At 35.6% G+C, this 25,751-nt stretch overlaps 1 protein-coding gene across 3 annotated transcripts; it reads left to right on the plus strand.

Moving 5' to 3' along the window:
* Positions 1-2,737: 2,737 nt before the first annotated feature.
* Positions 2,738-25,337, plus strand: LOC134729474 (MAM and LDL-receptor class A domain-containing protein 1-like). 3 transcript variants are annotated; one of them, XR_010110595.1, is made up of 5 exons: positions 2,738-2,830; positions 5,448-5,655; positions 11,551-11,697; positions 20,408-20,505; positions 24,743-25,337. XR_010110595.1 is itself a non-coding variant. In XM_063598829.1 (3 exons), exons 1-3 carry the CDS (start codon positions 11,505-11,507, stop codon positions 24,749-24,751), a joined length of 300 nt encoding a protein of 99 aa, XP_063454899.1. In that variant the 5' UTR covers positions 10,692-11,504; the 3' UTR covers positions 24,752-25,334. The 3 variants fall into 3 exon arrangements, 1 of the variants encoding a protein (XP_063454899.1); XR_010110594.1 differs by lacking the exon at positions 2,738-2,830 and having other exon boundaries at positions 4,316-5,655; positions 24,743-25,332; XM_063598829.1 differs by lacking the exons at positions 2,738-2,830; positions 5,448-5,655 and having other exon boundaries at positions 10,692-11,697; positions 24,743-25,334.
* The last annotated feature ends 414 nt before the right edge of the window (positions 25,338-25,751 follow it).

Raw genomic sequence — 25,751 nt, forward strand, 5'->3', positions numbered from 1 at the left:
CCAAGACAATGTTTTATCACACACTTAAAATGACTCCAAACAAACCTATCATTTAAAAAAGTAGCTCTTGATGAAAATGATGATTTACATCTTTCCATGAACAGAATGCTGTTGTATGTTGCGAACATCTATTACTCTATAAATGTGAGGAGGTAAGCCAAGAAATATCTAGCAAGAATGCTGAGGGTTGTTTTCTTTATTTCCAGAGGACGTTAGAACTTGAGAAGTGAAAAACTCAGGTGAAGGCAAGTTGTTAAATAAAGAGTTCACTCTTTAGAATCAGCTCAAGTGTGTAGCAATTCTAGTTTGTACCATCTAACCATTCTTGGGTTAGATCTGCGTCCATGATCTATAAAATAATACTCATAGCAACAGACTACTTTTGTTCTGTGTAGGGTTTCCATGTAATTATTTACCAAGAAATTTACATGTAATTTTTCTTTACAACCAAATTTCTTGTAATTCTTTACCAAATTACATGGTCTTATTCCTAGATGCGATCAAAAGTAGTGAAACTCAACAACATTGACTTTGGTACCCTTGATTTCTTCACTGGAAGACAAAAGCATAGACTGGCATCTCTAAGAGATAGAGTGTTAATAAATATGTTAAATATTTTTCTTGAAAGGTAAATCGGCATTATTGATCCTGGACTGGCGGAGCAAAGTTATATTTTTAAAAAAATTATTTACTGATTTTAAGATAAAAGTAGAACATCATTTGAAAAGCTTTGCTGAGTTGGAGATTTCTTTTTTACATTAACACCTGTGAAAAGTAACTAGAAAGTGGAAGAGTAAGAACAGAAATAAAATGAAACCTGATTTCACTAAGAATAAATTCTTTTTACAAAACATTGCTAGTGCCATCAGACTGGAAAATGTATAGAAAAATATAGATCTCATTCACTGTGTACTATGAACTTGGCTTATGAAAAACTATTTAAGTTTGGAAAGAACACTGCTCACTTTTCAAAAATGTAAGTGCACCCATCTTCAGGGGGAGCAGAGGGGAATCAATTAGTCACTGTGAAAAAAGAGCACAATAGCTCTAAATTATTTTCATAAAATGAAAACGGGGGAAAGTGGTGAATGCAATTTGCCAAGAGGTGTCACTAAAAGAATCTGTGTAGGGTGTAAGTGTTTTGATGCTAAATAACTGAAGTTGTGTAAGAAATAAGCAGAAGAAAAATTAGTTGCTTGTCTCAACTTTTTATAACTCCAGTTCATCCTGATCCGCCATGAAAGCTATCAGCCGAAAATATGTCCACCCCATGTGCTTCATTGTCTTGTGGAAATCTTCACAGTTGATATGAATAAGTAATGAAGCAAATTGTAATGGATTTAGACTATCTTCTGAAATATTTAGGTCTTGGAAATTTGGAGTAGGCACCTGAGGGTGCAGGACTAAGTTGAAAGTAGATTCATTTTTAGAAAATCTTGGGCATGCATAAAATATGTGAGGCTGAGTGAGGACACAAATATTGATATCACTTATCATTTGGATTAAAACAAGATGTTGCCTTTCAGGGCCGTTTTCTATCTCATGCTAGAAAGTGGGACAGAGCCAGGCTCAGAGCTCAACCTGAGACATAATTATGTCAATCTTCACATTTTTACCATATTGTTACCTAAAAATTCATGCATTCTATACGTAAACATTATGAACAATTTGGTCTATTTTTGGGAAGAAATGTGAATTTGAATATCTAATAAAATGTAAATAAAAATAAGATTTCAGAGCATAAAAGCATCAACATAAATCATAAAGACCAATGCCATACATGCCGTAGACAAAATTTTGAGTACCTTATAGACTTTTTTATTTTATTTAGTTTTTTTGAGACGGATTCATGCTCTGTTGCCCAGGCTGGAATGTAGTGGTGGCATCTTGGCTCACTGCAACCTGCGCCTCCCAGGTTCAAGTTATTCTCCTGCCTCAGCCTCCTGAGTAGCTGGGATTACAGGCACCCACCACCACGCCTGGCTAATTTTTGTGTTTTTAGTAGAGATGGAGTTTCACCATAGACTTTTATTGAGCTTCTTACATTCAATACATGTTTTGAATGCAGTAAAGGCTTGTTACTACACTCATAGCATGTAGTAACAATTTTACATAGATTTTGCAATCTGAAAAATGATCATTGTACAGGTACATAACATAGATTTCTCTAAAAGATGTAAATAGGCCTTTGATAGAATGACCAAATTAAGAATATAATTTTCAGAATGTAACTGTATTGTTTGGAACTTGGACCAAATGTTTCCACAGGAAAAAATATTTAGTATAAATTGAAATTGTGCAGAAAATGCATCTGACAACATTTTTAACCTTTATATTGTTTGCCTGTAATCTTTTTCTTTTCTAGTATCATGGCAATATTACAAAGTGTAATAATGTTATTGAGATCAACATTTAAATTGCTGATCTTATTAACTGTTATTTAGAATTTTATTTTTGAAACGCAGTACTGTTTTTTAAAAAGATTTCATCCAAATTTTTGTTCCATCCTAATACTGTTTATCTACAAAAAGCAGCTTTACTACATAAACATGCTTCATTTTCTTATTTTTTAATGATATTCAGCTTTTTCAATTTGACTACCAAGACTTTAGATTTCCTAGTACTTTATATCATACAGGTAAGGTAATACCTACTACAATGTAATTAAAAGAGCATTTATGTAAATGTGAAGATTAGAATATGGGTAATGAGTGATGTCTTTCTCTTCAAATCAAAGGAAGAAGAAATATTTTGGACATACAACATATCAACTCACAGCCAATGGGTGAAAGCAGATGTGTTAATACCAGAAGATCTGAAGACATTTAAGGTATGAAAGAAAAAAAAAGTATTTTTTTTATCATGGTTTAAGTTTTAGCTTTGCAGCAATAAATTGATCATGCACTGCTAAAGTTAAATTAGCATTTAAGTTAGGGATGCGTGCTTGTATATTTGGGGATAGTGATTGCTTACTTTTTAAATTGTACCTTTTCCTTCTGAGACCAAATTTCCCATGGCGGGGGAAATAGAGTGTATCCACTCTTGTTCACAGCTTCCTCATTCTCCACAGCCTTCCTTTCTTGCTCCCCAGCGCCATGCTTTGCCCCAGGGAAACAAATTGCATTATGAAGTAGGTAAATAGTAAACTGGTATTGAAACTTAGTAGAGTATAGACAAATGTTTTGAATGCAATAATTCATATCTTTATAACACATGGAAAGCTCTATGTACACCAAGAAACATATGAAACATACATAGGCTCAATAGGAATGCTGTCTCTTAAAAAGTTAAATTGATATTTTGTGTTGTATTAGGTTGGTGCAAATGTAATTGCAGCTTTTGCCATTGTGGCTTTTGCCATTGCTTTTAATGGCCAAAACCTCAATTATTTTTGCACCAACATGATATACGGAATGCGTAAGTTTATTTATGCTGGAGTGTGAGTATAAAATGATGATACTGATTATATGTGTGGGTTATGAAGCCAATTTCATTTCTTTATAGTGATATTCCATTCATACATCCTATCACAGCCTATTAACATTTTGACACTATTTAATTTTCATAGGCTGATATCTGTTTTTATAACTTCTCAGGTACTAAACAAGTTTCTTTTTTTATAAACTGAAGATTAAATTTTGTTTTAACTCAAAGATAAAACAAAGTAAAATGTAAAGAAAATGAATTTGAGAGTTATTCCAGGTTCTCAAGTGGATATGTAATGTAATTAGCTGTTCAATAATTATAGGCCTTTGAGATCTAAGTTTAAAACCATCAATTTTTGAACCTCAAATTGATATCATTTCTGCATTTCTGATCTCTTGCTGCTATGAAAATATACAGCTATACATTAATAATTTTTACATGTATGATATTCATTATGGGAAAAGTATGTAGCAGCATACAAAGTTTTCTTAGTGTTGGATATGGTTTAAATTTAATATTATTTTCTAAACCAAATTATTAGACATATTTGCAAACTGAAAATCTGACCTTAAGTAATTATTAATGAACAAACAAATATATATCCCTCGTATTTTGTTTGTTTGAAATGGAGTCTTGCTCTGTCACCCAGGCTGGAGTGCTGTGATGGGATTTTGTCTCACTGCAGCTTCCACCTCCTGGTCTCAAGCAATTCTCTTGCGTTAGCCTCCCAAGCAGCTGAGACTACAGGCATGTGCCACCATGCCCAGCTAATTTTTTGTATTTTTAGTAGAGATGGGTTTTATCATATTGGCCAGGCTGGTCTCGAATTCCTGACCTCAAGTGATCCACCTCCTTGGCCTCACAAAGTGCTGGGATTACAGGTGTGAGTCACTGCACCTGACCTATCCCTCGTGTTTTGAAAAGAAAATCTATTCAGAAACTTTAAGCTGGATGAAACTGAAGGAAGTCAATTTTAATTCTTAGTATCTGGCTGGAATTTTAACCACATTTAGTGCTGTTTAATAGAACTTTCTGCCTAATGGAAATGCTTTATATCTGATGTCCAGTATGGTAGCCACTCATCACATGAGGCTATTGAACAATTGAAATTTGGCTACCATGACTGAGGGAACTAAATTTTATTTTATTTTCATTAATTTGAATTGAAATAGTCCTCTGTAGCTCATGGCTAATGTTCTGGACAGCAAATAATTAGTTATCTGTGATACAGTCAGCTATTTATACTTCTGCACTTTTGGTGTTAAGTAATAATTGCTCTTGGTAGAAACTCAAGGAATGCTAATACTTTGACATTATCTTACACTTGACCAGCAATGTGTGGTTGTTTCATTTGCTAATATTGCTTATCTCCAGAAAAGCTAGCAATTCAATTGGTGACAACAAAATTTATTTACTTTAATTGACACTTCTTTTCTCATTAAAGAAGTTACTCTTTTATGTAAGTTGAATAGAGTTTTATGTTTATTCCCTTACATTTTTTTATTCCTATATTGTGTCTGTTTCCGTTTGCCTGATATTTTTCTTCATGTATTCAAATACTAATTTCACTAGTTAAAAAATAAGTCAGATGCAGTTACAGCTCTTGTTCTATAAGTAATGACAATACTTCTTATTTTCCTTGAAAATGAAAGAAAGAGAGCTGTAAAGATGATGACCAAGTAACAAGTTTGCAGTCAGGGACATTTTTGATAGTTAAGTGGGATGCTTGTGTTTTGCCTGATCCTGGGAGGTTTCTCTGAGCCTTTAGTGGAGCAAATGTTTCCATCAGTTTTTTTTTTTTAATACTTTAATTTTTGGGGCACATGTGCACAACGTGCAGGTTTGTTACATCAGTCGTATGAGCATGGGTTGAGCTTATCAAACAGGAACTTTGTTATATATTGCCTTGGCTGCTTTAAACACTTTTTCTCAATAACTACTTTGTCTTTATCAACCTTCTTTAGTTTTTTGTCTTATTAAGGAGATTGCAAACTCATAAATTAATCTTTTTCTTCCTAAAGATTATTTTTGAAGGGACTCTTTAGAGCCAGAGAAGTTTTATTGCCCTTGATCACCTCTGGGTCTATGCCTGTGGACAGACCCAATCCAGAAAGCTTTGCTCTGCAGACGAATTCCCTTGCACTAGTGGCCAGTGCATCGCCAAAGAATCTGTCTGTGACTCTCGGCAGGACTGCTCCGATGAGAGTGATGAAGACCCAGCAACTTGCTGTAAGTGAGTGAATGGCTTACTAGTTTACATGCTCTAATTCAAGACTGTTAGTTGATTTTAAAACAGTCTTTGTTTCTATCAAGGCAAAGGTAAGTCATATGTATGAAATGTGATAAATATGCATTATTGCTCTGAAACTATTAGTACTATGCCTTCAGGTATCTCTATTTTAACTTAATGTTTTGGTGCTTGTTGCAAAGTCTGCAACATCTCTCAATTTATTCTACAAATGAATAGTTGTGATTATTGTTGGCTGGGTGTGTGAATGTGTGTGCTTTGATTAAAGAGAAGATGGGTGGTAGAAGGAAACTTTTTGTACCTTTGCCTTGGAGGCATATATTATGGGTTGCTAACTTCTATTGTGTATGCATTTTTCCTCTCTAGTCAATGATCTTGGAAGCTGTAGCTGGGAGGGATGAGTAGGAGGAGGGTGGCCCTTCCTCCAGGGCAGCTACCATGGTTGTAGAAATCACTTCAGCCATCATGGCTGCCCTGGAGGAAGGGCCGCTCTCCTCTTACTTGCCTAGAAAACACTTCAGCCAACCGGGTGCAATGGCTCACACCTGTAATCGCAGCACTCTGGGAGGCCGAGGCAGGCAGATCACGAGGTCAGGAGTTCAAGACCAGCCTGGCCAACATAGTGAAACCCCCGTCTCTACTAAAAATACAAAAAATTAGCCAGGCGTGGTGGTGGGCACCTGTAATCACAGCTACTTGGGAGGCTGAGGTAGGAGAACTGCCTGAACATGGGAGGTGGAGGTTGCTGTGAGCTGAGATCATGCCATTGCACTCCAGCCCAGGCAACAGTGTGAGACTCCGTCTGAAAAAAAAAAAAAAAAAAAAGAAATCACTTCAGCCATGACTGGCGTTTGGGAGGGCCAAAGTGCCTCAACACCTTTCTTTCAGGCCTTTTCTGAAGAGTCTTTGATAGAAGTGATGACAAGAGATCCCATTGCTATTCAAGCATAGTCATAGTTTAACAAAAATATAATTTAATTTACAATCCACAGGATGATTCTCATATGAGGTAACTTAGCAACTGAGATCCCTGTGTCTCTTTAGAAAACATGAATTCCAAGGATATGAATCCAATTTCTGTATCACAAACAGGTGGTTTTTAAAAGATATTAAAAATTTGACGTTTATTTTACTGCAGTGTCTTATTTTAGTGAGATGTTTTCTTGAGCAGAGGTGAAAATATTGTAATAAGATAAATGCCACCTTTTAAGTGAAAAGCTCTGTATAATTGGTTTCTCTTGGGAAGCTTGGATTTTATTAAGAGCAATGCGGAGGGACACAGGATAGAGGAGATGAGAAAGTAAGGCTAAAATCCCCTTCTGCCATGTTCATCAACAGAAATCCAGTTAATACTTCAGACTCCTAGCTTTAAACCAAGTAATCGGCTAACCAGTGTGAGCTCAACGGAGCTTTTGGGCTGCTCTCTTCTTTTGTTCAAAACAAGCGATGTAAGAGCAATTTATTTACTCCAATGTATGTGAAGTTTCTTTCTATGTTTTATTTAAATTTTTTTACAGACAATTTGCCTCATTTCTGTTGGGGAAATATTTCTTTCTAACAGTTTCTATAATTCTTAATGTCAATAACTGAAGGAAAATATATTTCCTTTCTTTCCACGTATATAATTTTTTTTTTTGAGACAGAGTCTTGCTCTGTCACCCAGGCTGGAGTGCAATGGCATGATCTCGGCTCACTACAACCTCCACTTCCCGGGTTCAAGTGATTCTCCTGTCTCGGCCTCCAGAGTAGCTGGGATTACAAGCATGTGCCACCACACCCAGATAATTTTTGTATTTTTAGTAGTGACAGGTTTCATCATGTTGGCCAGGCTGGTCTTGAACTCCTGATCTCAGGTGATCCACCGGCCTCAGCCTCCCAAAGTGCTGGGATTACAGACATGAGCCACTGCACCTGGGCACTTGTATATTTGGAAGCTTAGCTTTTTCCCCTCCATTATTTTCCCCGTAGTAAATCATACTTTATGTTCACCTTTAAAAAATTGTTTAGCATTTGATTTTTGACATATTTTCTCATTTATTGAAGTTTCATTGATTATGTATATGACATTTTTCCAGTTCAGTAGCTCTTGATGCCATATTCTGCTATTTTCTTTGGGTGAATGCAGGAATGGGTAATTGTGTTTCTCAACAAAAACAGTGTTATTAGTCTTTTAAGTTTTTTAATAGTGTAACCTCATTTGTCCAAAGAAAACCTGTCATGTTTGCATGATTGAGATTGACTTGATATAGGGAATATGTCATAAAAATGTAGCCATATTGCATACAGTATATATGTGTATTCATGTATTTTGATACCAAAATGAGTGTTTCATGTAAATATATATACAATTATTTATGCTGTGAAATTATATAGATTTGGATTATTAGAATTGATATAAATTTACACTATTTGCTGCACTAAAGTATTTAATATATTTTTGCATATAGACACGTGCATATGTATATTCTTACAAAATAAAAGAGGCTTTCCTTTGAAATTTAAAACCATATTGAAACATTTTACACATACGAAAACATTTGTGTTTTACAAATTTGAATTTGTAATATCAAGTTTTTTTCATAAACGATTCTTCCATGTTCATGAAGCACAAGAAAAAATATCTTTATATATTTTTTATTGCACTTTAGAATGAATCTCTAGGAGGGTATAGCTTGTGCAGGCAGTTTGAATAGCACCAGGAATACTTACCAAATTCTGGAGAATGAGTAAATATGAACTCGTGAGGATTGTCATTTGGTATTCCACAGCCAGTGTGCTTTTCCCCAAAGGCAGACTCACTCAGGTCTTCTCTCATTATCAAGTTGCTCTTACTTTTAGGTATTATTTTAATATATGGCATAACATAGCCTCCAGACCGGTGGCTTTTCAAAATCAGTTAATAAAAATGGCCTGTGGGTTTTGCTGCAACAGCAGACTCCATGGACCAGAGCATCAGCATTACCTGGGAACTTAGTGGAAATGCAGAACCTCAGGCCCTGGCCCAGCCTTATGGAACCAAAAGCTACATGGAACAAGGTCCCAGGTGATTTGTCTGCATATGAAACTTTGAGAACCACTGTACCAAAGAGGCTTCAGGAAGGAAGACAGCTAGGGGAAGAAACAGATGGCATCTAAAAAAATTGAGAAAAACTAAAGGCAAACAAGTCAGAGTTCTCTCAGGGTAGAAGCAAAAACTCTCTTTACTTTGCTAGTCCTTAAGAGCATCAATATTAATAAAATATTTATAATGTGTATTTGTAATGTATATTAACACAATATTTATAATATAATCCTGTTAGAATCTAATATATTCTCATTAAATGAAATATTCCCCATTCATTTCCCATACATAGCTTTCTTTCTTATTTCACAGAGAGCTGATTAACTTCTGGAGGATTCATAAAATATTTTACTTTTCATGATCCAGAATTTTTCCCAGCTGCACAATGAAATTCTTTCTTGTCTGCTCATATGCTGTAGTGGTTAAATATGCAAGAGAAAGCTTTGTCATGATCTTAAAATATTACTTTAACTGATGAACTCTGAGTAAAATTTCTCTAAAACCAAACAATAGATTTTTGATGTTTATTAACATAATCCTGTATTAAATGAGGGCAGTTAAGATTAAAATATATCTGCACCCTCATGTTCATTGCAGCATTATTCAAAATATCCAGCCAAAACAACTGAAGTCTCTGAGAATGGATCAAACAAGTGGTGTGTGTGTGTGTGTGTGTGTGTGTGTGTGTGTATAAAATGTATATGTGTTCACAGTGAAATATTATTCAGCAATAATGAAGAAAAAACTTGCTATTTGTGACAATGATGAGCCTGGAGGGGATTATGCAAAATGAAATAACCCAGACAGAGAAAGACAAATACAGCACGATCTCACTTATACATGGAACCTAAAAAAGTTGAATTTGTAGAAACAGAGAGTAGAATGGCAGTTGTCCAGGGCTGAGGCCTGGCCGAAATGGGGAGGTGTTGGTCAAAAGATACAAATTTTCACTTACAAGATAAATAAGTTCTGGGAGTCTAGTGTACAGCCTGGTGACTATAGTTAATAACACTGTATTGTATACTTGAAATTTGCTGAGAGTAGATCTGAAATGTTCTGATCACACACACAAAAGGTAACTATATGATGAAATGATGCTAATTAGCTTTACTGTGGTAATCCTTTCTCTATGTATATGTATATCAAAACATTACATTGCGTACCTTAGTTACAATTTTGTTTGTCACTTATACATCAATAAAGCTTAAAAAATTAATACATATATATGAAATATGTTTTAAAAATCTCTATCAAAATAATTAAAATACAACATGCCAAACATGTCCAAAGATACACATTGGATCCCTGAACAGTTTATACATGAAATAGATCTAATTTTCAGACACACGCTACAACATGGATGAACCTTGAAATAAGCCAGAGACAAAAGGACACGTATTGTTTGGTCCCAGTTATATGAAGTACCTAAAGTAGGCAAACTCATAGAGACAGATAGTAAAATGGTGGTTGCCAGGGTTTGAGGGGAGGGGATATGGAAATTATTGCTTAATGGGGGTGGAGATTCAGTTTGGGAATGAAAAAGTTCTGGAGATGGATGGTGGTAATGGTTGTACAACAATGGGAATGTACGTAATACCATAGAAGCTTACATTAAAAATTGTTAAAATGTTACATTTATGTCATGTATATTTTACCACAATAAAATACACATTTGTATTTATATATAAAATTTCAATAACTCATATAGGAAAAAAATATATATAGAATCTACTTCACTGTGTTCCAAAAAAGTTGGCATGATAGATATATCTTCAAATCAAAATAGTTCAGGAAATTCCATGAAAAAGGGGTTTTTTAAATTATAGGACTTTAAAAACAATTTTAAATGCTAATATGAATTGTGTACCTTCACAGGGGACGTTGGTATAATAGTCAAATGAAAGAAATTTAATCCAAGGATCTTGTATGATACATTAATTTTTACTGTGATATTGTCTCCAAATGTATTTCATGTAAAAAAAAATATTGGGCCGGGTGCGGTGGCTCACGCCTGTAATCCCAGCATTTTGGGAGGCTGAGGTGGGTGGATCACGAGGTCAGGAGATCGAGACCATCCTTGCTAACACAGTGAAACCCCATCTCTACTAAAAATATAAAAAATTAGCCGGGCGTTGTGGTGGGCGCCTGTAGTCCCAGCTACTCGGGAGGCTGAGGCAGGAGAATGGCGTGAACCCGGGAGGTGGAGCTTGCAGTGAGCCAAGATTGCACCACTGCACTCCAGCCTGGGCCTCAGAGCGAGACTCTGCCTTAAAAAAAAAAAAAAAAAAGACAAAAGATAACACCAGCTCAGTTCCGAATATCTAATTTACCTGCAATTCCAAAATGGCTAGGTATTTTTTTTTTGAGAAAGTGTTAGGATAGAATAATAAAATGCATACTGAGATGCTGACCTCAAGTTATTTGTGTGTCCAGAATTAATTTAAACTTCCCCCTTCCCAGTGGATTTTTTTCATTTAAACTACCATCTCAGCAGGTTTATACTGGGCAAGCAAATTAGTTACTCCCTGAAAAGCTTTGGAGTTCCACCTTGCATCATTAAATAAAATGGAGATGGCCAACCAGAATGAAATGTACCAGACTTACAGATGGAAGCATGTGGAAGGGTCATGCCTCACACAGCACCTGAGATATTGTGTGTGACTAGATAAAGGAAAGCTATTCTGATCATTAGAGAATATTCACTACCAAGCAGAATAATTTTGCAGGCCTCCTAAGATGATTAGCTAGCGTAGAGCAGTGTTTGCCTGCATGCTCTTCATTTCTCCTCACCTGTTTTCTCTTCTACGTGTAACAGCAAAGCATCTCGCCTGTGACTTTGAGTCGGGTTTCTGCGGTTGGGAGCCATTTCTCACAGAAGATTCACACTGGAAGCTGATGAAAGGATTGAATAATGGAGAGCACCACTTTCCTGCAGCTGATCACACAGCAAACATAAATCATGGTAGGACATTTTCCTCTTTAAAAAAAAAATAGTTTTCTTTCTTGCATGTTGTGGAATGATGATACTGTGTATTTTCATTTCTATTCTGTAGACTGTACACATGGAACTCTGGTTTGTCTTGCTTTAAAACCTCCTGACCAAGTTAATAATTGGCGGGTAATTGAGTTCCCTGAAAGGAGCATTGTTTTAATCACCAACATGTTTGTTGTTGCAATTTTTATAAGTTGGGTTAAAGGCATAAAGAGGTGGAAAAGTTTTCTGATCATTTTCTCAAGTTGCCCAAAATCAAGTACAGTAGGCTTGCCTTCTTTTTAGAGCAATCCAATTTTTTCAAAACAGGAAGAAAAATAATCTAATCTTGTTTCTGGGAACTGAGAACAGAGATTTAGCACTATCTGTGAAATAAATTTGCAAATACTTGAATGCAATTTAATCAGTCTTCGGGCTTCTTTATCATAAACAGTCTTATTCTTCCACATATATATTTTTAACCATCATTCCAGTGTTTACATATCATCTTAAAATAGAGGAACCATAACTACCTTTGGTACTCCAATAAGTGTCTGTGAAACTCCAATAAAACAGAAAGGGTTTGTTCTCTTTTCTCTTTTGTTTTGTTCACATTTATCATCGGATGTCATTCCCCATACACGTTAGCATCGTGTTAACTTTACTTTTTAAATGTATATGTTTTAAGTAAAGAGTGTCTCGCCATGTTGCCCAGGTTGATCTCAAACTCCTGGCCTCAAGCAATCCTCTCACCTCAGCCTCCCAAAAGTGCTGGGATTACAAGAGGGAGCCACCACACCTGGCAAACCTTACAATAGCACAACTGTACTTGTACTATAGATCATCTTTCAACCTCATTGAACATTATCCTATTTGTTTCTTCTTTCAGACTTCCAAAGAATTATACCAAAAATAAGTATTGATCATATTTTTAATTACAGCCATTGGAAATTGGGGTTGGTGGTAGTGGGTGAGGGTGCTAGGGGATGGGGTGGGAAAATTCAACCATCCATCTGTTGGCTACAGCCATAAACCTAGTTAATTGTTTAACAGTGTGGTAAGTTCTTAATTTTTGCTTTTGTGCCATGACTCATTTCTTTAACATTTTGTAGCAGACAAAGTTAAGTTTAAAGTTTAAAATAGAAAGGGGACTATAAATCATTGGAACTATGTATTAACAACACATTTTCTCTAAACTCATATAATATTTTACTTCTTTTTCTCTGTTCAAGCCAATTATTAAATACATAGCATAGACGATACCTGGATGCACAAAGATGGATGCCACGATCCCTGCCTTTGAGGTGGTCTCAGTCTGGTAGCTTAATTAGATAAGCAAGGAATTGCAATCGGTTATGAAGGATGCTTTAAGAGGGATGGAAGGTGATTCAGATGGATTCGAGATGCCTTGTTGAAGGAGATGACTCCTGAACTGAGCACTGAAGGGAAATGAAAAGTAGTCAGGAAGCCAGAAGTAAGGAATTACTGAGAGAAGACGGAACCAAAGAGAGGTGGGAGGGATCATGTCCTAATTGGAGGGAAGAATCCCCAAAGAAGGCAGAAAGATGGGAGTAGTTAGGGATGAAAGACGTGTGTGATTGGACAGGGAGAAGAGAACTGATGAAACAGGAGAGGAAGGAAGGGGACTCTAGAGAGTGCTGAGGAATTGGAAATGTGTCTGCAGGATGATGGTGACCCAGGTAGTCATGTTAAAGCATGTGACCAATCAAATTTACTCTAAAGGGCTGTTCTGTCTGAGATGAGGAGAATGGAGAGGGTGAAAGGCTGGAGTCAAAAAAACATGGATGTGCTGAAGAAATATCAGTGAGAGATGATGAAGGCCTAAGCCAAGGCAGTGGTTCTCAAAGGGAAGCTGTGCGGGCAGTGTGTCATGGTGGTCTGATGTGAGCATACCATAACCAGTTAGGGAAGAGCACGGGCTGCCCAGGGTTCCGACACGATGTTGACACTGCACCCATGTCTAAATATTAGGGTGCTTCAGTTTTATTAGATAGAAAATAGAGAAAAGAAAAGTAGCTTCCCTGTGGAGTTGTCATGAGGATTAAATGAAATAACACCTGGGAAGGTTTTTCCATGTAGTAAGAGCTCCATAAACATTAATAGATATTTGTTGTCCATTCTAATAAGAAGACTAGGAAAAACACCAGATAAGACAATTAGAAAATATGTTTGTTATTCACCTTTAGTCTTTTGCCATCTTATAATTACTACATAACTATGATTTGCATTAAAAAGATTCTAATAGAGCCCCTGTGTTAGATGTTGAAAGACCCATTCTTTTCCGGTGAGTTGAAGAATAGTGAAAGATAACAATATGACTGATAAAACTAGGGGCAGCTGGTCTCACCCAGAGTGTGAGGGACAAAAACGCAGTCTTTCTCATTTTAGAAAGGGCCAATTAAAAAAATATATATATATCTGGATCACGGAGTCAACATCTCTTTACCCATGATTGCCATGATCAAACCTTAAAGAGAATCAGTAGTGGTTTTAAATTGCAAGTGAGCAGGAGAATTAAAAAAAATGAAAAAGGACCAGGAAGGGAAAGGAAAGTGAAAGGGAAATTTCTGGTAGAGTCAGAGGCAGCCTAATAGTTCCGATATCTAAGAAAGTGGAGTTCTGGTTCATTTTGTTCTTAGAGCCTTAAACATATAGATTGCAGCTTTTAAATCTGTCTATCTGTCTATCTATCTATCTATCTATCTATCTATCTATCTATCTATCTATCTATCTATAACTAGCTGAGACAGAGTCTCACTTAGTTGCTCAGGCTGGAGTGCAGTGGTGTGATCCATGCTCACTGCAAACTCCACCTCCCAGGTTCAAGTAATTCTCCTGCCTTTTCCTCCCAAGTAGCTGGGACTACAGGTGCACACCACCACGCCCAGCTGGTTTTTGTGTTTGTATTTTTAGTAGAGCCAGAGGTTTCACCGTGTTGACCAGGCTGGATATGTTGATACTATGTAGTTTTTGTGTGTATGTGTGTAATTAAGCCTCGAATTTCCTTCCTGCCTTTTTTGCTTCGTTTCTACCTTCCTATTCCTACTCTGTTAAATGTCCATCGAAATAGGCAACTCATGTTAATTATGTTCCACTTTTATCTATGTTCATATAGTCACACACAGATATATATATAGTAGATACATACATATTCAAAATTATATGTGTTTCTGTGATTGTTTGTTTTTTAAGAAATATATTATCTTGTAACTATTGTCCCTATCTTCTTACTATAGATAGCTTATGGCAGTTGCTCCAAGTCATCAAATACTATCTATTTTTTTTCATTTTTTGTGATAAAGTATTGGTTAAATGTAAAATTCAACCATTTTAGTGTACAGTTCACTGAGTTCTGACATACATACACAATTGTGTAACCATCACAAAAATGAAGATATGAAACAATTCTATTCCTGCCCAACACATTGTTCTGTGCCATTATGTACTCAATAATTCTCCCACCTCCCACCACTGACACCAATGATCTGATTTCTAGCCCTAGTGTATGCCTGTTCCAGAATGTCTTGAAAATTGAATCATATCATATGTAGCATTTTGATTCTGCCTTCTTTCAATTAGCATAAAGGACTTGAGACTCATCCATGTCGCTGGCTTCAGCCACAATTCCTTCCTTTTTCACTGCTGAATAGTTGGGTCCATTGTGTGGATGAGCTACACTTCATTTATCCACTAACCAGCTGAAGGACACTTAGATTGTTTCCAAATATTGTCAAATATGAGTAAAAACACCATTAAATTTGCATACGTGTTTTTGTCTGGACATAAGTGTTTATTTGGTTTGAGTTCTCTATCCAATGCCTATGTCTGTTTTTGTTTTTGTTTTTGTTTTTTTTGCACTCTGGTTGGTGAGAGAACTCTACCATTCCTGACTTTCTGTGACCTTCGGGAAATGTTCCAGCTATTCATTTCAGGTGTTTTTACCCCCAGACTCAGGTAGTTTTCTCCAATCCATGCACACGATCGGTCCTTACATGGCAATTTAGGGGGGGTTGTCTGCAGATCTCGGGAGCTTGCTGTCTTTTCAAAGCTCCAGTACCTGAAAGGGGCAGCTGGCACTCTGTCTTATGAATTCTACCCATGTGGGTCTCCCCAAAGCACCGACTCTATCTGTTTCAACTTGAGGAGACTACCACACTCCTGTGTTTCCCCTCTGCACAGGCACCTGGAAACTCTGTCTAGACAGTAAGCTGTGGGAATTACAGGACTTAACTCATTTGTTTCCCCTCTCTCAGAGATCACTATCCTGTGATCTATCACTATCTTACATTCCCATTGTCCTATATTTGACAGTCCATGCTAAATATGCTTTTTTTCTAATATTTTTATTTTGCTCGTTTAAGACAGAAGATAAAATCCAGTCTGTGATACTGGATTCATGTTTGTTTATTTAGCTAAATTTATTTGATTTGGATATACCATAATGTATCTAGCTATTCCCCTATCCAGTGACATCAATATCATGACGATGTTTCAAATTTATTCTTGTACACATTTCCTCCTGTAGGATACTTTCGATTTTATGCAATAGATAATAACTAGGAGTGAGACTTCTATATTTTTTAAGCAAGATATATATTTATATTTTCAATAAACATTTATAGATTCATTTACCCTAAAACTTTAGTACTTCAATTTTTAGTGACAAAATGGGACTACTTTTTCCTATTTTCCTACCAGCAAGAGGCATTATAATTCTCTATAAAAATTTCCAATTAATGGGTGTACAATGATTTCTCATATGTAATATTTATTTGCATTTCACTGAAAAATTTTTTTTCAAATGTTTCCAATGTCTCAATTTATTTGGGTTCTTTAATTTTACTAAGTAATATTTTACAGCTTTCGGGGTAGAGATTTTGAAAATCTTTTGCTAGTATTTTCCTAGGTTTTTGTGTTACTTTTAAAGAACTTCTGATTTTGATTATTGCTGACATATAGAAATGCATTTTTATAGAAAATATTGACCTTGTATCCAGTGGCCTTGCTAATTTTATTTATCATAGCTAGGAACTTATACATATATATTTTATTTTCTAGGATCACAGTTATTTTGTCTGCAAATGGCAATTTTATTTCCTTTTTTCTAAATATTAACAGTTCTATCTTCCTTTTGTTGTTTTATGTACTGGACAGAATTTCTAGAATGTGTTGAATAGAACTGGTGGTAGCTGCTAGACTTGTCTTATTTCTCTCTAAGAGGAAAAGCTGTCAATAGTTGAACCTTAAGTGCCATGCTTACTGAAAAATTGTATTCTTTATCAGATAAAAATGTTCCCTTCTATTCAAGAGTGTGCTTCTTAAAAAAATTAAGAAATTGAATGTATGTTGAAAGTTTTCAGTATTTTTCAGCATCTATTATGGTATGATTGTCAGATTATCTTTTTTGTCTATAAGGTAAATTGATTTTTTAAATATTAAACCCCTCTTGCACTCCTGAACCAAACCTAACTGGAGTAATTTTATTTATTATTCATTTCTTTATTCTATATGGTAATGCTTGTTTATAACTTTTGAATTTGTGAAAGTTATAGAGACTGGCCTCTAACGTTCTTAAGACATGTAAGGTGTTACTTCTAGGCCAGTGCATTAACAAGGTACCTGTTTTGCAGAAGGTGAGGTCGAGCCAGATGTGAACACTTTAACCCAGGGAGACTATTCACTCTGTCCTTTAATTTTTATACTGTGCTGGTCACATAGCCACTCTGGGGTATGTGGGTGTGTAAGAGTTTTACAATAAAAAATTCTGATTACCAGAAGTAAACTCCTTGCCATGACCAGGAATAAAACTGGTAAATTCCACATTTCTCTAACTTGGCTCATTGTTTAGAGCAGGCTGATAGGAAGATAAATCAAGGGACGTGTTCCTAGAAGTCCCTGGGCCTGTGGTCAGAGTTTAGACTCTCTATACCCCTTACCTGCACATATTAATTTTAACGCAATATTGTCAACTTTATAAATATTTGGTTAAAATTATCATAGGATAACATTTAGCTTCCAAATCAATGGCCAGTAACTTCATATTTTAATTCTATTATCTTTCCATCTAGAAACATGTTATCTCTTTTCATCTAACCAGAGAGTTTGCAGTCTTTCACAAAGTTTATGATGTTCTTCATATAAATTGTGTCCCTTTTCTGTTAAATTTCTTCCTACATTAAAAAAATTAATTTTGCTATCAGGAGTTGGACATTTCTTGCTGTTTATGTATCTGGAAACTTACTGCTAAGATAAGATAAGTAATTGTGTAATATATCTGTTTCCATTTAGCTTACCAAGTTTTCTAAATGATACTATAATTATAAAAAATGGAATACTTTGGCTTTCTATTTTTACAATTATATTATTGGTAAAACATGGGAAATTTACTTCTCTTTTTCTATAATGTCTACTAGATATTTTATTTCCTTGACTTCTACACTCACCAGACCTTTAAGATAATATTAGTCTAAGATTATAAATATTGCCTAATATTATCTCTAATTGATAGTTGTGACAGAAATATGTCATTTCCCATTTTAATTAATATTGTTTTATCATTTGCCATTTAGAATGCTATTTATTTTGAGGTTGTTCACTAGTCTTTATTTAATTATTTCCTTTTATTTTATTAAGATTTGTGACTTGAAATTGTTCACTGGTTTTTCATAGTCTTTTCAACATTTAGATAGGATTCTATGACTTGACACTTTCATTTGTTGTTGTAACTGAATATGGAGACCGAGCTCCTAAATTAAACCAAACCTACATTCTTGGAAGGCTCAGATTAATCAAGACACACTATTTTTGGATAACAATTTCAAATTTATTCGACATCATTTTAATTAGAATATTTGTTCCTATGCTCACAAGTGAGATTGCTCTCTAGAGTTTTAAATTTTGTCCTATTTTCATCCATTTTATTAAAAATTAAAGATATTCTGGCAACCTAATATGAATCAGGGAGCTCTCCATATTTTTCTAAGATCTGAGGTTTCTCGAGTAATGTTGCAAATATTTGTTTTTTAAAAATTAAATAGGGAGCCAGATGCAGTGGCTCATGCCTGAAATTCCAGCACTTTGAAGGCCCAAGGCAGGAGGATTGCTTGAGGCCAGGAGTTTGAGACTCTGCCCCTACAAAAAAATTTAAAATATATGTGGTAGTGTGCTCCTGTACACCCAGTGGGAGGCTGAAGCTGGAGGATTGTTTGAACCCAGGAGTTCCAGGCAGCAGTGAGCCACAATCATGCTACTGCACTCTAGCCTAGGTGACAGAGCCAGACCCTGTCTCAGGAAAAAAAAAAAAGAAAAGAAAATTAAATTTAACTCAGATTTGGGACCATACATTTCTCTCTAGACTTTCTTTTCATTACTTTTTCAGTTACTTTTGTTGTTTAAACGATTTATTCAGGCCTTTTGCTTCATTTAGATTTTGGCGTCTTAATGTGTACATGTTCTCACCTTCATTAACCAGCTTGTTTGAAATTGTGTATATTCTTTTGAATGACTGGAGGAGTAAGGTCTTTGAATATCGGTTCATTTGTTTTTAGAATTTTGATCATCTTTTTAAAAATATTCATTTGAATTTTACCTAAACCTGAGCATTTTTAGGTGGAAGAATTTTTCAAAATCAACTTTTCCCATTCTTTCCCTTTTTAGGTGAAGCATAGAGAATTTAATGAACTTGCTCGCATGCACTGTTTCCATTACCTGTAATTTGGAATTTGGGGACAGTAAACTTTATCTTTCCAAGTAGGTTTTGAGATTTAAAAACAATATAAACTGGGTTCTATTTTTCCCACTCAAAGATGACACTGCTGACTCACATCCTTGGTTGTTTGGTTAAACATGTGATGGAGTCTATAAAATAATACATTCTAATTCTAAATCCTTTCCTTTGTGTGCAGTCAGCATTGACTTGTATCTAGGAAAATCACTCTCTGAATACGGTATTTTCCAATGAAAATAGTTGGTTTTCCAAATTGCCTATCACTGTGATTATCAAAGGGCAGTATCAGACCTTGACATTGTTGGGTATAGCCTTCCTTGTAAGTCTTCAATATTCAATGAAACTACCCCAGACAGCAGCTCTGAACCTGTGATCTTTTAAGCTGCTGAGAGATGTTATCCCCTGCACATTTGCCATGAGCACATCCGTCGTAGTTAAAATCTAAAAGTGGTGATTTTGTTAATGTTCAGATTAGATCTTTAATTAAGCTTTGATCCCCTCTAGCACAGACAACAATGTCAAACACGTAAGACCAGGGAGAAACTAAAATTCATTCCATAAGCTCATATCCTTCGGTACTTTGTGAAGAAACTAAAAAATAAAGCTCTTGTGGGTATTTCATGAGGGCGTGTTGAATATCTAATTGTCAGCTTAGAAGCTTCATTTAATTTGATGTCAAACTCTATGACATAAATGAAGCCAACAGAAATGTTTGTTTAGGTGATTTGGATCAAGAGCTTGTTTTAATTGATTAAATGTTATTTTAGGTATTTAATGTTATACCGGTATAAATGCTATTTGTTATCTACAAACCATAATAGTAAATATGTAAAAAATGTACTTTTCTTTATCTAATTGATAGTTTAGCATGTGCAAGGATAAGATTGTGGAGCAAAGAACAGCTAAGTGTGTAAGAGAACTTGCATCCGTATGACTTTCCCTTTGTTTTTGCAGGATCGTTTATTTATTTGGAGGCACAGCGCTCCCTCGGGGTGGCCAAGCTTGGAAGTCCTGTTCTTACAAAATTGCTCACTGCCTCTACCCCATGTCAGGTAATCAACTGTTCTGAATTTCCACTGGCCATTCTGTGGTTGTAAATCGCTGAGCTTGGGTTACTCTGCTAGTAAATGCCCGCCATGTTTTACTAGCACTTTAATAATGAATTAAGAGATTTACATGTGCTATTTCAACACAAAATGCTATGTCCTTCTAGAAGACCATTTGTAACACATAACTGGCACCATTCTTTTGAGGGCTATTAAAGCTTTCTGTTATTTTATATTCCTTTCACACAGTCATTTCAATAATCTAAAGCTGTGGATACGCGTTGCCAAAATTTTTGGCCAACAGTGTACATTGAGAAAAATAAAGTCAGTTAAATAAGTGTTTGTTGAAAGAAAGACAAATGGAAATGATTATATTTACTGAAATTTGAGTTTTTTAAATGAGTCCTCTGGTGCCAGGCAAACACAAACTAAGGAGTGAAATACCCATTTTATTTCAGCAGCATATTAGAGAGGATGGACTAGTTAGACTTGGTTCAAGTCTCTTTTGCCACTTTCTAACTGTGGCTCAGACAAATTGTATATTCCTTTTGAGACTCAGTGTCTACACTAGAAACATACATGATTGTATGGATTAAATGTCAGCGTTTACATTGGAAGCATACACGATTATATGGAATAATGTCAAGGATTAAAATGTGATTAAATAAAGCACCTGGCAAAATATTTGGTACATAGTAGGTAAACAATGTTTGTACCAAACATTGGTATAAATGTACCAAATATAATGTTAATTCAGTAAACATAATTCCTTTGCTTTCCATAAAAGTAACACCTAAATCAGAGGTCTGTATTCAGCTTGTCTTATTTTCAGTCCTTTTGAGAGCTCCAACATGCCTCTCGGCCCTTAGGATTTCAGCTAATTTTTTCGTCTTTACTTATCAGAAAATAATGAAGAGATCAATAGTGCCACACAGTAAATTCATTGCCTGTAAGTGTAGTGTTAGAGCAGTTTACTTGGGCTTTCCTGGTGATAAATGACATATTATTCCGAGGTATAAACCTAATTATACTTTCAGTTTGGTATAAGTCTAAGTGGGAGTGCCCTGAGTTCTTAATAGTGGTGTCCATAGGTACTTTCTTTTAAAGTCCTAAAGATACTTTCTTTTCCATTCTTTTGTTTTTTTCTTCCCATTTCTTTGTGAGAATAAGAATTAAAGCAAATGCTTGGTCTCCATTTCCATTTTATCCAAATGCCTTTTACCCATTCCCACCTCTTTATTTTAATTAAATCCTATAAGATAGACAGAAAAAGAGAAAGATAGATATAGAGTGTTTTTTTTTTTGAGGGGAAACTCCAGAAGCACTTCTTCTTTGAAAGTACAAGCTAACTTAGATTTAATTCAAGGTCATACATTAAAGTGATGAGATCACAAATGTTAGATATATAGAAAAAATTGAATGTAAAGGAATATGATGTGTTAATTCTGCCTGCTTTACAGAAATTTGAAGATATTAAGAGTGTATTAGAAATTCCTATGACTCACCTAGAGTCACTGAGAAATCATATGCATGTATATGATTTTAAAATGTAATCTACCTTTCCCATCATTGTATGCTTCCCGATAGCCATTGATTTGTGGTCACTGGGATTGAGTTTCAGTTTATCATTGTTTCCACTTGAGGACACTTAATTTTTGCTTAAATTGGTAACTTAGTTGGGGTTGGGGTGTTATTTAGGTGGGGTCTCAGTGAAAATGCTGTCATGGACATTTTGGGTGCTTGGTAGTTTATCTCAAAACCAAGGCTTCGATCTCTAAAGGCTATGGATACGGACTTAATGGTTTGCCTTGGTTTTTGAAAAACTGAGACTGTTTCAAGGCACCACTGCAGACTGCCAGAATAGATATTTGTTTTTCACGCTTTTCTCTATGTGCTTGAATTTTAGGAGTCTTTGAGTTAGCAGGAAGGATATTTGAGTTACTTTGTAATGCTTTCCAGTTTAGGAAGTAGGAGTAGACTGTAGGAGAATGTTATTGATAGTCTGAGGTACACATAGCTAAGGTTCTCAGGATTTTTCTAAGACTATAATATGAATTTTTTAAATAAGTTTGTGGCAATATGTGATATTTTCTTTTTCTTTCTTTCTTCTTCTTCTTTTTTTTTTTTTCCTGAGACCGAGTCTCACTCTGTCGCCCAGGCTGGAGTGCAGTGGCGCAATCTGGGCTCACTGCAATCTCTTGCCTCAGCCTCCTGAGTAGCTGGGACTACAGGTGCCCACCACCACTCCTGGCTAATTTTTTGTATTTTTAGTAGAGTCGGGGTTTCACCATGTTAGCCAGGATGGTCTCGATCTCCTGACCTCGTGATTCACCCGCCTTGGCCTCCCAAAGTGCTGGGATTACAGGCGTGAGCCACCGCACCCGGTCGATATTTTCTTACATAAAAGTTACAGAATAAGCAAACAAAACAAATTCTTACCTTCTTGGGTAACTGGAAAATCTAGCCAATCCTCTGAATTGGAACGTATTAATAATAGTGCTTTCATGGAACCAATGTTCTTCATTATAAGGTAGTAGAGTCAAGCAGTGAGATAACCAGTGTGGGGTACTTTGATATGATTAAAGCCTTCATTTTCTGAAATTATATGGTTTTTCTTTTCCTACATAATCCTAGCAGACTAATACAGTTAAGAATTTTTTCTTTTTTTGAAAGGAATTTAAAGCAACTTGAGCTTTCTCGTGAGTTGCCATTTCTAACAGCACGATTTTAGGGCCATTTTGCATGGATTACCTTGTACTTTATATGTGGCCAACACGTGCCATCAGCATGGACAATTGTTCTTGCAGCTAATCATTGTTCAAGATGCGGACTTTAATTTATGCTTCAAAAGTCCTTTCAGCCAGTAGTGGAAAATTGGCATTTTTCTTTGAAATACAAGATAGGACAAACAGAACACGAGGGAGCCAAAAGCTATTCTATCTTACTGCTGTTGAAATGCTGTTACTGTTTACAATTAACTAGGAAATGTAAAGTATGAAGGGGATTAATGTGGGTACTAATATTTTCTGAGTTTTCATATTTGAGTTACTGTGTAAGTAACATAATCTCTTACTTTTAGGACTTCACAATTAAATACAGGAAGATGGATAATATGAAGCTTTTGCTTTCAAAGTTAGTTTGTATGTTCATCTATTGATCTTTCTTTTGTTTTTAGTTCTCCAACTTGTTTTGCAAGTACATTAATATTCCTTCAGTAAAAGATAATTCATAGATTGTTTTACAAATATGAATGAGAAAGTCAGGACAAAGGTAGTTGAAACCAGAGATAGGTTGGATCCCAAAGTAAAGTTTATGAGGGCCAGCCTACACATTTGAGTCTGCCAATGCAGAGAGGGCCACATGTGGTTCAGATTCAAGGAAGTAAAGAGAAATAAACAAAACTGAAAATAGTTCTTCTGAGACTTCTCCCGAGTGCTTGCTATATTACCAAAGTAAACATTATACCTACGATTCAACACATACATATTGCTTACCTACTGTGTGTTGATCACAGTCCTCGATGCAGGGAATATAATGACAACAACCTAAACACATGCTTGCTCTAACAAAATGTTGTTTAGTGGGGGATACTGACAGCAATTCAGTGTAAAATGCTGCAAACTACAAGAGGGTGAGTCCAGTATAATAATAACACTCTACAAATCTCTCTCAAAGAGTTTTAAAAGGCCATGTCTTACAATGTCCCCAAAGTAGGACAATGAGCTGGAGTCAAAGAACAATTTAGAAAAAAAGTAATTTTGGATCATGTCCTGCAATGGTGCAGTTGTGCTCTATTCCCTGGTCATTGTGTTTAATCCAAAGATCAATGTTAGGATAGCTGATGGATTCTAGAGGAAGCAACAGTCTACAGAGGAAAGGGCGAGCAGGTGCTCTCTCCAATCTGTATATCAAAGCACATAAAGATTAATCATTTAAATGGGAAAAACAGATTCTGTTTTATTGAAGATTCTAAACCTCAACGTAAGCTTGTTCAGGAAAAGAATGCCCAGGAAAAAGCATAACTGACTAGGAGCCATAAAAATCACTATGGTAATGGTGAGGGATGTGTGTGTGTGTATGTGTGTTTATGTATGTGATGAATGATCCCCTCTTTCAATATATACTTATTCCCAGCTGAATTTTGAGGAGCTATAGATATCTTAGCTTGTTTTTTTTTCTTTTCTCCCATTTATTTATTTTGCTTTTTTGGCTATTCTTGTCCTTCTGTATCTTCGTATTCTAGATCTTATGAAGGTGCAGCAAGTGTGGCAATAAGCAGACTGAGGAAGGCATAAAGGGTCTGATGTGAAGCAGAGAAGGCAGAGGTGGCTGAGGGTTTGGAGTAAAATCGAGAATGGCCATGAAGATCTGACCAAGGAGCTCTGAGATTGAGAAGGAATTAGAACAAAGTCCATAGGGAAGTTGAGAAAATTGGCAGAAAATTTGAAGAGGAGGGTTTCAACAGGAGATGATCAAAATTAAAAAAAAAGAAAGAAAGAAAACAGAAAAATAATGAAGAATTCATTTTGAACCTCTGAATCATGATCTTGGGTGTCCCAGACTGAAGTATCAGAGAGCCCAAGGTCCTAGAGGCACTGTACAGACACGAGAGCCAATGGAACTAAGACTATCACCCCCCCTCCAGCTTAGGTACTCATCCATATGCAGTAACTGGTGTAAATCACCAGATGTTCTTTCCTTTGGTAGTAAAATATATGATTTAATGTATACATATATATTTTTTTAAATAGAAATAATTTAAAATCATAAGGATACAATTAAAAATGAAATATTGGAGCTTCCATTTTTATCTTCAATATTCAGAAAGAACTGTTTGTTGGAAACTTTTTTAACCACATGAAATTCTCTTGAATGCAGTGATTCAAAGTCTTGAATAGTCATACTATATATAAAATCTGCCTTAGTGGAGACCCAATAAAAATAAAAGCAAGCCCTTTTTATTAACATTTTACTTAACTTGTTTTGAATGAAGCAGGCATGCATCAAGAAAATTTCCTTTAAAAATGATCAAGTAGTAAATAAAATTTGAATGTTTGGTGTAATTTTCACTTACATGCTTTGCAGACCTGTTTCATGCAACATTCTGGGATGATGGACAATGTTCCCTATGTTAAGTATAGTAGCTACTAGCTACATAGAGCTACTGAGCATTTAAAACAACTGAGAGGCCGGGCGCAGTGGCTCTGGCCTGTAATCCCAGCACTTTGGGAGGCTGAGGCAGGCGGATCACA

The sequence above is a fragment of the Pan paniscus genome, chromosome 19 (genome assembly GCF_029289425.2).
Source record: "Pan paniscus chromosome 19, NHGRI_mPanPan1-v2.0_pri, whole genome shotgun sequence".
NCBI classification, from domain to species: domain Eukaryota; kingdom Metazoa; phylum Chordata; class Mammalia; order Primates; family Hominidae; genus Pan; species Pan paniscus.

Coding starts and splice junctions, on each gene's coding strand:
- LOC134729474 (XM_063598829.1), top strand. CDS start 11,505: ATGCTCTTCATTTCTCCTCACCTGTTTTCTCTTCTACGTGTAACAGCA. Junction 11,698..20,407: donor CACAGCAAACATAAATCATG/GTAGGACATTTT, acceptor TTGTTTTTGCAG/GATCGTTTATTTATTTGGAG.